The sequence below is a fragment of the Protopterus annectens genome, chromosome 2.part0 (genome assembly GCF_019279795.1).
Source record: "Protopterus annectens isolate FY-2018-M chromosome 2.part0, PAN1.0, whole genome shotgun sequence".
NCBI lineage: Eukaryota > Metazoa > Chordata > Ceratodontiformes > Protopteridae > Protopterus > Protopterus annectens.
The window spans coordinates 1,409,479,846-1,409,494,256 of record NC_056728.1 but is presented as its reverse complement, the minus strand read 5'-3'; the positions used below and the strand labels follow the sequence as shown (position 1 = coordinate 1,409,494,256).

Here is a 14,411-nt window from a genome sequence, read left to right as displayed (position 1 = left end):
TTCCTTCACCATCTGCCCAACCAGGCAGACCATTACCACAGACGCCTCAGATATTGCTTGGGGCGCTCGCCTAGAAGGCAGGTGCACCCAAGGTCTTTGGGATGCCCAGCACCTTCCCTTACACATCATCCAGAAGGAAATGATGGCAATACAAAAGGCTCTGACATCCTTCAAACCCCATCTCAAGCCAGGGGTTCTCCTTATCAAAAGAGACAACACTGCCGTAATGCGGTACATCAACAAATAGGGAGGGACCCAATCTTACCCTCTGTGCAGGCTAGCCATGAGCCTCTGGCTGATTGCCTCTTCCATAGGACTATGCCTGATAGCCCAATACATACCAGGGATCAACAGCATGCTGGCAGACCGCTTAAGCAGAAACTTACTGGACCCCCACAAATGGCAGCTCTACAGAAAAATCTTTTTACAAATCACTCAGGCGTGGGGGACTCCGGAGGTGGATCTCTCTGCTTCGTATCTCAACTATCAGCTGAAAAAATTCTGTACCAGGGAATATCGCCACATAGCATGGAAGGGGGATGCCTTGACCTTCCCCTGGAACACCCTCTTTGTGTACACATTCCATCCTCTGCCTCTTATTCCAAAGGTGCTGATAAAAATAAGGGAGGAGAGACCAAAGGCCATCCTCAGTGCTCCATATTGACCCAGACAACATTGGTACCCCTTACTGAGCAGCCTGACCTTACGGCTTCCCAGGTAGCTTCTCCTGATCTCAGACCTCTTAACTCAGGTGGGGGGGGGGGGATGCTGCACCGAGTTACAAGACTCTCAAGCTGTCAACATGGCTAATACTCTAAAGGCAAACAAGGGGCCCCTGTTAAGCAAATGGGTCCTAGACATTATCAAAGAGGCCAGTAGGCCCAGCAGTCAGAGGGGGCAATACCTCACAACCTTCCACCCCTCTTTTCCTGGACTAATAGTGGCCTCTCCTCCTATATTAAAATCCACGCCTCCGCCATTTCAGCTCATTTTGATAGAGAGCAGCCCTTGTTCTACCATGTTTTGATTAAACAATTTGTCAGAGGGGCTTCTAATATCAGACATCCCAGAAGGCCACCCACTCCATCCTGGGACTAGAATTATGTTTTGGAAAAACTAACTCTGCCACCCTTCAAACCTGCTGCTCCAGCAGAACTAAGATACCTATCCTGGAAGACTCATTTTCTCTTGGCTATCCCCTCAGCCAAAAGAGTTTCAGAACTTCAGGCACTGATGGCCATTGAGCCCATTGTCATCTTCCATGCGGACAGGGTCTCCCCGAGTACTAATTCCACCTTCATGCCCAAGGTGGTATCTAATGTAACTCAGCCAGGCCATAGATCTACCCACCTGCTTCCCTAACCCTCAAAACAAGGGGGAAAAATTCTGCACTCACTAGATGTGCATAGGCAGCTCAGATACTATCTGGACTGCACTAAACCCTTCAGAAAAACAGACCAACTACTTGTCAACTTTGTCCCAGGGGCAGAGGGGTAGCCCATTTCCAAACAAACCATTTACAAATGGATATCACACTGTATCCGTTTCTGCTACAGATTGTATGGGAACCCCCCACCCCCTTAAATTTATTCAAACCCACTCCACTAGGGCAGCCTCCAATTCCACAGCATTCCTCAGAGGAGTTCCCACCAGGGGCATCCTGGAAGCTGTCACCTGGACTTCTGTCTATACCTTTACCAAGCCTTACCACCTACCTCTGTTTTCTAAGGCTAGTGCAGGATTTGCCTTTACATTTCTGCAGTACATGCTGACACATTCCTAGGTCTCTTACTAATCCTACCACCCCTCTCCTCAGCTTTGGGAATCCTCTCCCAGGTGATGACTGCAACAGTGAAACACGAAAAACATAGTACAGTTGTTTACACTTACCATAAATATAAATGTTAGTGAATATACGGTTGCAGTCCTGGTTTCCCACCCTCCTTCCCCCTAGTTTCTTCTTTCTTTAGAGAGACATAAGTTTCTAACGGTGGCTTTTAGCCACCAGGACCACTTTACTATATTTACTTGGGTCTCTGACTGGTTAGGGCAAGAAAAACTGATATAATGGCGTCTGCCTCCTTCCTTTATAGCACTGATGACCTGACGTAACACAGCAAGCGACAGCAGCTGTCCTAGAAAAACATTGACTCTTGTATTCGGGCCGGCCGAGGGCTACCACAACAGGGACAACCCACAGGTGATCACTTCAACATTGAATGCACTCTAACATCTACATTTATGGTGAGTTTACACAGCTGTACTTTTTATTTGGACAAAACTAAAAATATCTAAGTCCAATCAGGATTTTGTGTCCTTCCACCCCAGGGCAAGGCAGTGTCCTGCGGGATAAGGAAAACGGTCACTTTCTGCTCCTCCCGCAATGGGAAACAATTACCTCGTGGGGTAAAGGGTACACTCTGCAAGAGCTGTGACTTCCTCTGGGGCCTTCCATAAGTGCCTGGACACAGCTACCATTCTTGAGGCAGCCACATGGTCCTCAGTGCATTCCTTCACCAAACATTACAAATTGGACCATATCTCCAGAGCTAGAGTAGGGTTTGCAAGGGTACTCCTGCAGGGATTGCTGGAAACTGCAACTTCTTCCACCACCCTTCCTCCTCCTTGAGCTGTGGTACTCTCCCACAGTCAGAATACTGCATTATGGGAATAGGAGAATAGTTGTGTAAAATCATACCATAACCATAGATGTCCTTCTCTTCCATTTTGCAGTATTCCTTCCCTCCCACCTATCTCCCTTCTTTACATTTAACCTGGCACCACTTTAGAGTATTGTCTGACTGGGCAATCCGCTCTGAGGTGTTTGTTTGCAGATGTCACATTTCAGTTCTCTGGTTTATGGCTCTGCATGTGACCTCCCACGCACTAGCAGCATCCAGGCTTAAGCTTTTGCATGGGAGCCGACATTTGGGTTGCCTGAGGTGGAGGGATCCCACAGTCAGAATACTTTAACATGGAAGAGAAGAGCATCTATGGTTATGGTAAGATTTTTCACAACTATTCTTTATCCATTTTTTGCCTTGTTCAAGGCTTATTTAGGCTACTGAGCAAGTGTGTACGCATTTGAAAGTGTATAGTGATGTGGACTGAAGATATGTTACACTCAAGAGTTTGCCAGGTGTTGCATTGGCCCTTTACAATCTCATTGGCTTTTATATCCAAGTACATGTAGGATAAGAAACCCTGTTTGAATGGATCTGAATTATATTGGCAATTGCACATTAACATTTGGGTGCTGTAATTTGGATGCAGTTGGACTGTGCTTCATGTTTAACTGCTTTTAATGCTTCTAACAGGAGAGCTGCTGTTAAAATTGGACCGTTTAGAGGAAGCTGTCCGGGTCTATCTAAGTCTGCAAGAAAGAAATCCTGAAAACTGGGCATACTACAAAGGCCTTGAAAAGGCTCTCAAACCGGGTAAGTATTTGCATAATTGTCTTAAATGTTATGGCTGCGAAGCTACATTTCTTCCTTAATTATCCTGTTTTTTGAGTTTGGTAGACTTCTGTGGAGATGGAAGTAAGATATGTTTTATTTGTAACACACTAAAAAGTGGTTAGCAGTATTTTCTAAACAGATTCTTTGAAGTGGCATGATGGAGCTTCTCCACTTAAGTTTTTAAGTTAAAAGATCCGGCTTCCCACAATGCAACGTGTCATACCGTAATGACATTTTTTTGCCTTTTTTGTCCTCCAGGTTATTTTCCTATTCACATTGAGTACTTTGGAAATTTTTGGAGAAAGTCTCTACTTATTTCTGTGAGTGATGTGTGTGACATGTGGACAGACTTATGAGATGTTTTATTTCAACAGCAAACTATTTACTTACAAAGCATAAGAATTTCTCAGTTGCAATGAACTGTGACTTTTTTGTTACCCAGAAGTGCCTAGTTGCTTCCATCAGAATTGTGATTGACAGGCCCCATTAATAACTCTGTCACAGTAATGTTTTCTGCTGATTTGTCATTTTCATTCATTCCCCAACTTGAGGGGTCTCTGATTCAGCTCTGCCACATTCACATAGACTTTTGCATAAGACTCTCGAGCTTCTTTAACCATAATGCCTCAGAATCCTGTAATATCTCAGATCTGGTATGCCTCCTCTTTGCTTCAGACCTAGATCGTGCTGATTCAAGCTTGTAAGATGTTTCCATACACTTTTTGAGAGTGAAATTAGCTATTTTTTTTATTTTTTGCCTTGATATCACCTCCCCCCTCCACCTTGTAGATTTTTTTCAGGTTTCTGCCTTTCAGTAGCTCTTTTTCCTCTTTTACTTGTTGTTTTAGGGTACTTGTGGTTACCATTGTTGGTAGCACTTTCCTTCCTACTTTTCCTACCCGCTCATAAGATATTTGACATAACATCGCTGGTACTTTTCCTCTTCTGTAATTTCCTCTCAAAAAAAAATCCATTGTTTGCCTCCCTGTTTTTTATCTCCCTATTCTATGGCTGAAAACCTATGGATTTTAAAAAGTTCACTTTGAGTGTAAGATGCACAATTCTAATGCCTGCAGGGAGCGCGTGTACTGTTTGGGTGCGGCCAGCCTTGAAACTCCATGCTCCATTTTTGCTGGGTTTAATTCTATGGGCCTTGAGTGGTGGCCCAAATAAGTTGGTCTTGAAAGAGTTGCTTCCACAGTCTGCTTCTGCTGTTTCTGTTTCAGGGGTTCAAACCCCGCACAAAAATAAAGTCTTAATTGGAGTCCAGGGAGCACAGAAAACAGTCTGTCACTCGATGTCCTTCAAGGATGCATCTGCAGTCCTAACATATGGGTTGTCCTGCCTCAGGCAGCCCTTCGGTCGGCCGGATTCCAAAGTCTGGGTCTGGCCTCGGCTGATGTCGCACTTCACCCGACGTCATAGCTGCTGTGAATTGGGTATAAAGGCATCAGCCGATGCCATTTTCCTCAGTCTTTCTTGCCGCGCGGTGCCCGAAGCAGAAGCTGTTCGCAAGTGCCGGTCGGTCAGATCCAGAGATTTCTACTACCGAAGACTTCTAAAAGCTAAGTACCCCGTTGGGGACTCTTTCTTGCCTCAGCCGATGTCAGAAAAAGTAAATAATTGTTTAACTTGTGGGAAACAAATACCTCATAAGGATTTCCACTCTTACTGCCTTCCTTGCTTAGGCCCAGACCACGACGTATCAGCTTGTCTAGCCTGTGCTTCCTTCAACCGACTGACACTTAGACGTCGGTCGGAGTTTGCAGAGGAGTTTTTTGGTCCCGCTTTTGCTTACAAAATGCCGTCGGAGACTCCGACTCCACAATTAGCTACAAAGCGTAAGGAAAAGGACAGACACTCGCGGTCCGCGGTTTCGGCCGAAACCACGGTTAAGCCAACCGCGAGTGTCTCTGTTTCGGCTGAAACCGAGTCCTCGGTTCTTCCTTCGGCCGAAAGCATGCCTCCGATAGCCGAGGCCTCACACAGCATGGCTGAATCTGCTACTAAAATCTCCCCTGCTGTAGCAGGCACGCAGGATTTATCAGATACTATTTCTTTAGACATATCTACTCCTGCACGTGGAACTGCTAGGCCCCCTGCATCTATGTCTATCAAGGCTTTTTCTAGGGCTAAAGCAGCTAAATCTTCTAAGGCCTTGCCTGCTAAAACTCCCCCACACAGGCCTACCTCTAGTTCCCAAATGCTCAGCCTGGCTGAGGATCTCATTTCTTTGATCAGGGGATCCCAACCTCACCCAGACAGGGCCTCTCAACCCCCTCCAGAGAAGAGGCCTAGAGCAGAGGCCCCGGATCCTGTTTCTACAGACTATTCCTCGGATGATTCAGAAAACTCAGATCCTCCAGAAAGCCCATATTCTCCCTATGAGGATTCTGATGCAGAAGACTCCATTCCTTCTGCCTCTTCTCCTGAGGAATTTTCTTTTGGGGAAACCTTACATGCTATGAGAGAGCATTTTCAATGGCAGGGCCAGGATTTTTCAGATTCAAGGAAAAGGCTAAGGACCTTTTTACATTTACCACAGCATAGGCCTTTAGCCATTCCTCCAGTACTAACAGTTGTGGATGATGCATTTAATGATACCTGTACTGCTCCTGACTCTCTTCCCCCGGCCCCTGCTAAGCCCGACAGATATTACAGGGTCCCGGACACCCACTTTCACTTGTAAAAGGCTCCTATTGCAGATCCTGAAACCATTTCACAGGGCCCCAAAGCTGTAGCAGCTGCCTCTGCCAAAAATCCCCTCCCCTCTGAAAGAGAATCTAGAGCATTAGAGAGATGGGGTAAAAAAAGTTTATACTTCTGCTACTCTTTCGGCTAGGGCCTTAAACTGTCAATTCCACATGATTCAGTATCAGGAATTTTTGTTAGACCAGCTAAATAAAAAACTGTCCTCTCCTGAACCTATAGACCGTAAGTCCCTTCAGGATTTGGTACATAACACTCAGCAGGTCAGTAATCATTCCCTAAAATGCGGCTATGATGCACTGGAGGCTTCCTTTAGCTCAGCTATGACTGGAACAGTGATCAGAAGGCATGCATGGTTAAAAGAGCAATCCTTACCAGACCATGTAAAGTCAAAGCTCCTAGATGCTCCCATGGAGAAACAAAGTTTGTTTGGCTCCCCTGCACAGCAAGTGCTAAAGAAGGTGGAAGAAAAAGCAAAATCTGTCCAAACAGTCAAGGGTTTCTTACAGGTCCAGCCTCTGAGGTTTAGTAGAAATTGGCCTTCGAAGAATTGGTCCTTTCCAGGCACCTCCAGAGCACAGAGAGGCAGAAATAGGCGCCCAAGAGGCAGAGGTCAATCCAGAGGTGCCTACAGGGGATGTCAGTGGCAGCCTAACAGCCAGAGAAGTACTGCCACAGATCCAGCTACTACCACTTCCACAGGACAGACACAATGACTTGACTCTGACACCGCCTACCAGGGAACAACTGGAAGCACCCTTAGGCGGAAAGCTAGCCTTATTTTCCGTAAACTGGCATTACATTACAGGAGACAAATGGATTTTACAGACAATAGATAAAGGCTACAGGTTTCACTTCCACACTCTTCCAAAAAGGAGAGGAATGCCAAACCTACCACCAAACCAAAAAACAAACGCTCTAGGACAAATCAACCACTTACTAAGGATGAGAGCTATAGAAAAGGTACCGCCTATGGAACAAGGACAAGGATTTTACTCCAGACTTTTCCTGGTACCAGGGAAAGAAAACCACTGGAGGCCTATTCTCGACCTGTCCGCTCTGAACACATATCTCATGGTTCCAAAATTCAAAATGCTGACCCTACAGCAACTTCTTCCCATGCTGGGCAAGGAGTCTTGGCTGGTGACTCTAGATCTCAAGGAGGCATACCTGCACGTCCCTATATGACCAGATTGCAGAAGATACCTCAGATTTCTTGCAGGATCAGAGCATTATCAATTCTCAGCATTGCCCTTTGGCTTATCTACTGCGCCCAGAGTATTCACGAAATGCCTGGCATCAGTAATTGCTCATTGCAGGCTTCAGGGAATTCAGATTTATCCATACCTGGACGACTGCCTAATACAAGCGGACAACAAGACCAAATTAACAAAAGATTTGGAAAAGGTTATACAACTACTGCAAGCCCTGGGATACACAGTCAACATGAAAAAGTCAAGGCTGGCACCATCCCAAAGGATAACATTCTTGGGTGCAGAACTGGACACTTCAAATCAGATGGCATTTCTCACAGCAGAAAAACAAAAGCAACTACCACTCTATTTCAAGGCATTAACAACACAAAACCAGCTTACAGCAAGGAAAGTCCTGCAAGCCCTGGGTTACATGGCATCCTGCATAATATTGATTCCACATGCCAGGCTGCATATGAGGAAGTTGCAGTGGTACCTAAGGAATATATGGTCTCAACACAAGCACAGTCTAGAAGCCCAGATTCCAATAATTCCATGCCTGAAACAAGAATGCCTGTGGTGGGCTCAGGCCTGTCAGTTGAACAGAGGACTGCCTTTCCACAAACCTCACCCAAGCCAGACTATCACCACGGACGCCTCAGACCTAGGCTGGGGGGCACACATGGTGGACAAGTGTATACAATGCCTTTGGACACAAGACCAGCTGAACCTACACATAAATCAAAAAGAGATTCTGGCAGTGAAACAGGCAATTCAGACATTCAGACCGTTTCTTCAACAGGGTCATTTGCTGATAAGGACGGACAACACCACAGTCATGTGGTATATCAACAAACAGGGAGGCACACACTCATATCCTCTATGCCGGATGGCAATGGACCTATGGAATGTGGCCCTGAACCTCAACATTCAGCTCCAGGCCATATTTGTGCCAGGAAAAGAAAATATTCTAGCAGACACCTTAAGCAGAACTACCACGGATGCCCACGAATGGATGCTGCATCCAGACATCTTCAAATCCATTACAAAGAAATGGGGACTACCATCTATCAGTTATACGCTATTTGCTGTTTGGTCCTTTTTCACTGCTTTTCTGTTCGTGATTTTTTACTAGTGGTTTTTGGTGCTATCTTGTTAATTTGACTACCAGAAATAGACCTGTTCGCATCCCCACACAACCACCAATTGAGGAAATTCTGCACAAGGACATACCACCCACTTGCTTGGAAGGTGGACTCCCTATCCTTCAGTTGGGAAAACCTGACAGCATATGCATTCCCACCTCTTCCTTTGATGCACAAAGTGCTACTAAAGATCAAAGAAGATCACCCAAGGATCATCCTGATAGCTCCAGACTGGCCGAGGCAACATTGGTACCCGCTACTGAGGAGTATGTCTCGGACACACGCATGGCCTCTACCTCTAGTTCCTTTACTGCTAACACAGAACAGCTTCAAGATCCTACATCCAAACTTGAAAACACTGCAGCTAGCTGCTTGGAATATTACATAAAACAAAACAACCCAGATTTATCTCAGAGGGTTAAAGACATTATCCTGGAGGCTCGCAGACCCTCCACAAGGAAGACTTATTCAGCCAAATGGAAAAGATACCTCATTTGGAGTGCAGCAAAAGGAGAAAATGTATCATTAGCAAACATAGCTAACATCCTGGAATATTTAGCAGAACTTTTCCACAATGGCCTGTCTTATTCCTCCATTAAGATTCATGCATCAGCAATTTCAGCAGAATACAACATGGATCCTCCAGTCTTCTCTCATCCTTTACTCAGGCAGTTTCTGAGAGGAATTAAAAATGTAAAGCCTCCAAGGAAGCCACCTTTGCCTACATGGGACTTTAACTTTGTGCTGGAAAAGTTAACACTTCCCCTTTCGAACCAGCAGCAACAGCAGAATTACAGTTCTTATCTTGGAAAACTGCTTTCCTGCTTGCAATCACTTCAGCAAGAAGGGTTTCTGAATTACAGGCATTAATGGCAGTACAGCGCTTCCTTATCTTCCATCAGGATAGAGTGTCCTTGAGAACTAACCCTACTTTTATGCCAAAGGTGGTCTCCAGGGTATCATTGAACCAAGCAATCCACCTACCAACATTCTTCCCCAACCCACAGAACAGGGGGGAAAGACTACTACATACCTTGGATGGGCACAGGCAATTGCGCTACTATCTGGACAGAACCAAGAACAATAGAAAAACTGACCAGCTTCTGGTAGCATATGCAACAGGAATGGAAGGAAAAGCAATTTCAAAACAGACAATCTCAAAATGGATAGGAAATTGCATTAGATTTTGTTACTCTTTTCATGGAAAGACAACTCCAGAAAACATCAGACCTCACTCCACAAGGGCTACAGCCACTACTACAGCTTTCTTGCGAGGAGTGGCTACCAAGGACATTTTAGAAGCTGCTACTTGGAGCTCCGTGCATACATTTGCCAAGCATTATAATCTACCTTTATACTCCAGATCCCGAGCAGGTTTTGCAACTGCTGTTTTGCAAGGGATCTTAACTGCAACCATAATCATCTTAGTGCCTCCTCCCCCAGTTTGGCTATGGTATTCTACCCATATGTTAGGACTGCAGATGCATCCTTGAAGGACGTAGTACAGTTTTGTACCTACCATAAATGTAGATGTCCGAGAGGTATGCATCTGCAGTCAGGATTACCCACCCTCCTTCCCCTCTGTGGTACTCCTAGGGTATTTGCCCATCTTGTAGCTAGCTGGGGGAATCTATTATGGTGTATTTGTTTGTATATATGTATATACATGTTTATTTTTGTTTGCTCTCTACTGTTTGGGATCATTCACATTTATCCAAATTTAGCCTTCCTAGAGGGCACCTGGCATCTGGGGCAAGAAACACTGAGGAAAATGGTGTCGGCTGATGCCTTTATACCCAATTCACAACAGCTATGACGTCTGGTGAAGTGCGACATCAGCCGAGGCCAGACCCAGACTTTGGAATCCGGCCGACCGAAGGGCTGCCTGAGGCAGGACAACCCATATGTTAGGACTGCAGATGCATACCTCTCGGACATCTACATTTATGCTAGGTACAAAACTGTACTTTCTCCGGCCTCTTAGTGCCAGCGAAAATTGTGAAAAGATTCAATACAACTCCTCCTGAGCTGACTACGGGAACAATTAAATCTCCCAGAAATAGGAGTCCTCATTTCACTCTAAAGCCCATTTCCCCATGACTCTGATCCTTTTGTACAGGAGACGCCAGGGAGGATGTCATATCCCCCTTTCACATTGACTTCTGTCAGGTTCTCCTTTTGCCTATCCAAAGCAGATGTTGATAGGAAGATGAAGATGTTCTTCGTCTCACATTGCTGCAGTCATAACCTGTGGGTAGTCCGCTGTCCTCGGTCGGCCCGAATACCAAAGTGTTAGGCTGGCGTCAGTCATGGTCGCTCAGATCTGACGTCAGTACGCAGTGGTACTAAAGCGCATGACCGACGCCATATCCTCAGTCTTTCTTGCCGCATGGTCCGAAGCAGAAGCAGCGTTTGCAAGTGCCGTTCGGCGTCCTGAAATTTTCGTATTCTGAGTTTCAGACCGAAGACCAAGTTGGGCTAAGTACCCCGTTGGGGAATATTTTTGTCTTTTCTTGCCTCAGTTAAATCCGGATGTCAGAAAAAGTTAATAATTGTATTTCTTGTGGGAAACAGGTACCTCATAGGGACTACCACTCTCTCTGTATTCCTTGCTTGGGGCCTGAGCACGACGTAGTCGGGTGTCGCTTTTGCTCTAGATTTAATAAGCGCACCATTAAACGCAGGTTAGATTGTGCTAGACTTGTTTTTGGTAAGCGGTGTAACTACAACATGCCGTCGGATCCTCCGACGCCCGCTAAGAAGCGAAAAGATAAATCGTTAAAGTCTAAGCAGGATGAGTCGTCCGTTGCGGACGCCGGTTCAATGGAAACTACGGTTGAATCTGTGGATCCAGCCGAGGTTTCAGCTGAATCACAGGGGGAGCCTTTAATTCTTCAGGATTTGGCCTCTCAGGAGTTGGGTCAGGCCGAGGGGGCCTCTCACGTTTCTGTAGTTCCTGCTTTACATAAGGTTGTTAGGCCTTCTACTTCTATCACTAAAGCCCCTTCTAAAGCTAGACCTGGTCTTTCTGGCACAGGCATCAGCCCTAGTTCTTCGGGCTCTGTTCCTAAAAAACATACGCTGAAAATGGCAGAGGATTTGATCACTTTAATCAGAGGTTCTATGCCCCCTCCAGATAAGAGGCCTAGGGTGGAGACAGAGGTGGAGGGATTGGAACATTCCTCAGATTACTCTGAGTCTTCTGCTGAGGACATTCAGGATTTTCCTCCTTATTCTGATTCAGATGCAGAGAATTCCTGTCCTTCTGCTTCTCCTCCAGAGAATTTTTCCTTTTCTGAAACCCTGCACTCCATGAGGGAGCATTTTAAGTGGGAAGGTCAGGATTTTTCAGATTCTCGTAAGAGACTTAGGGAATTTTTGTTTTTACCACAACATAGGCCCTTGGCTATTCCACCTGTTTTGGATGTTGTTCAGGATGTTTTTTCTGAAGCTTCCCTGAATCCTGATTCTTTACCCCCTGCCCCTGTCAAGCCAGACAGGTATTACAGAGTTCCAGAGGCTCATAAATATTTGTATAAGAGTTCTAGAGCTGACCCGGAAACTATTAGTCAGGGACCTAAGGGTGTCAGGACTTCTGTAGTTAAGAATCTGGTACCTCTGGATAAAGATTCTAGAGCTTTGGATAGGTGGGGTAAAAAAGTGTATACCTCCTCCACGCTAGCCATGAGGGCTTTAAATTGCCAGTTTCATATGCTGAAGTATCAGAATTTTCTGTTAAGCCAGTTGAAATCCAAGGTAGATGCTCTAGCTGAGGGTATTGAGTGTAAGGAATTGCAGGACTTAGTTCATGCCTCTGATCAGGTTGGTAAGCATTCCTTGCAGTGTGGCTTTGATGCTCTTCAGGCTTCTTCCAGGGTGGCTGCCATTGGGTCAGTTATTCGTAGGCACGCCTGGCTTAAGGATCAAAATCTGTCAGAGCATGTTAAAGCTCGTATTTTGGATGCCCCCCTTCAATCTGAAGTTCTTTTTGGTTCTTCTGTGGAGTCAGTTTTGAAGAAAATGGAAGACAAAGCTAAGTCCATGCAGACGGTTAAGGAATTTTTACAAGTGCAGCCCCCTAAGTTTAGCAGAAATTGGCCTGCAAAAGGATGGGCTTAGCCTTCTGAATTTCAGTCTAAGGGCAGATCTAGACGTGGTAGGGGCAGAGCTCATGTTCAGGGTTCTTTCAGGCCTAGGACATGGAGTTCTCCTGCACAATCTTCTGGTGAGGGCAGGGGTCAGCTTTTTCGTAAACAGACCCAATGACCTGTATGTTCAGCTGCCAGATTCCTCCTGTCTGGCAGCTCCTCTAGGAGGAAAGTTGGCACTTTTCAAGGAAAATTGGCTTTTGGTCACCCAGGACAAATGGGTGTTGGACATTATAAATCGAGGCTACAAGTTTTATTTTCACACCTTGCCTCCTTTCAAAGGCATGCCGGACGTACATCCTCAGCAAATGTTGGAGGCTCACAAACAGATTTCTTTACTTTTACAAATGGGGGCTATCCAGGCGGTACCTCCGTCGGAAGTAGGCCTAGGTTTTTATTCTCGCCTGTTCCTTGTGCCAAAGAAAGGAAACACTTGGAGGCCAATTCTGGATTTGTCCATTCTCAATACATACCTAGACATTCCAAAGTTCAAGATGTTAACTTTGCAGCAACTTCTGCCTCTGCTAGGCAAAGATCACTGGATGGTAACTCTGGATCTCAGAGGCTTATCTTCACATTCCTATCAGGCCCAGCTGCAGGAGGTTCCTGCATTTTCGGGCTGGTACTTTCCATTATCAGTTCTCTGCATTGCCCTTTGGCTTATCTACTGCGCCCAGGATGTTCACAAAGGTCTTGGCTCCTGTGATAGCCTTCTTAAGACTAAAAGGAATACAAATTTATCCTTATTTGGACGATTGCCTGATTCTTGCTCAAGGCAAAGTCAAGTTACTTCAGCATCTACAGTATGTAATGGCAGTTTTAAGGTGCCTAGGGTATTCTGTGAACGAAACAAAGTCCAGTCTAGTACCCTCTCAGGACATGTGCTTTCTGGGTGTGAGACTGAATACAGCCTCTCAGATGGCTTTTTTGACCCCGGACAAACAAAGAAATCTTCCCCTATACTTCCAGCAACTATCCCTACTGTCCAGGCTGACTGCAAGGACAGTCCTTCAAGCCTTGGGGTTTATGGCATCTTGCATTCTGGTACTTCCCAATGCCAAACTGCATATGAGGAAGCTACAATGGTATCTCAAACGTGTATGGACTCAACACTGCCACGATTTGGACACTGTCATTCAGATAATACCTTGCATCCAAAAGGAATTTTTGTGGTGGGCTCAGGAATGTCACCTAAACAAGGGACTCTGTGACCCAACCAGAGGCGAGTCAGATCTTAACGACAGATGCCTCAGACATGGCTTCGGGAGCACACTTCAATGGAAAATGGATTCAAAACACGTGGCCTCCCAGACTACAGCATTTGCATATCAACATGGAGATGTTAGCAGTCCAATTTGCACTGATGGCCTTCAAGGATCTACTTCAACCGGGACAGGTGTTGATTCAAACAGACAACACAACAGTCATGTGGTACATCAACAAGCAGGGGGGAACCCATTCGTACCCTCTTTGCAGACAAGCTATGATTTTGTGGGAGACTGCTCTGAGTTTGCACATCACTCTTCAAGCGAGGTTTCTGCCAAGAGCACAGAACTCCTTAGCAGATGTTTTGAGCAGACAGATGGTGGATCCCCACGAGTGGAAATTGGATCCTCATGTATTTCAACAGTTGGCAGTGGCTTGGGGAACTCCAGACATAGATCTGTTCGCTTCTCCACTAAATTTCCAACTGCCAAAATTTTGCACAAAGATGTTTCACCCAAAAGCTTGGAAAGTGGATGCTCTATCTTTCAGTTG

At 45.6% G+C, this 14,411-nt stretch overlaps 1 protein-coding gene across 1 annotated transcript in view; it reads left to right on the top strand.

Moving 5' to 3' along the window:
- Positions 1-14,411, top strand: part of NAA15 (N-alpha-acetyltransferase 15, NatA auxiliary subunit) — a 2,782,393-nt gene that overhangs the window by 809,942 nt on the left and 1,958,040 nt on the right. Inside the window, exon 6 of the mRNA XM_044060403.1 lies at positions 3,311-3,437. Within this exon, the coding sequence (XP_043916338.1) occupies positions 3,311-3,437 (127 nt within the window). The remainder of the gene's footprint in view (positions 1-3,310; positions 3,438-14,411) is intronic.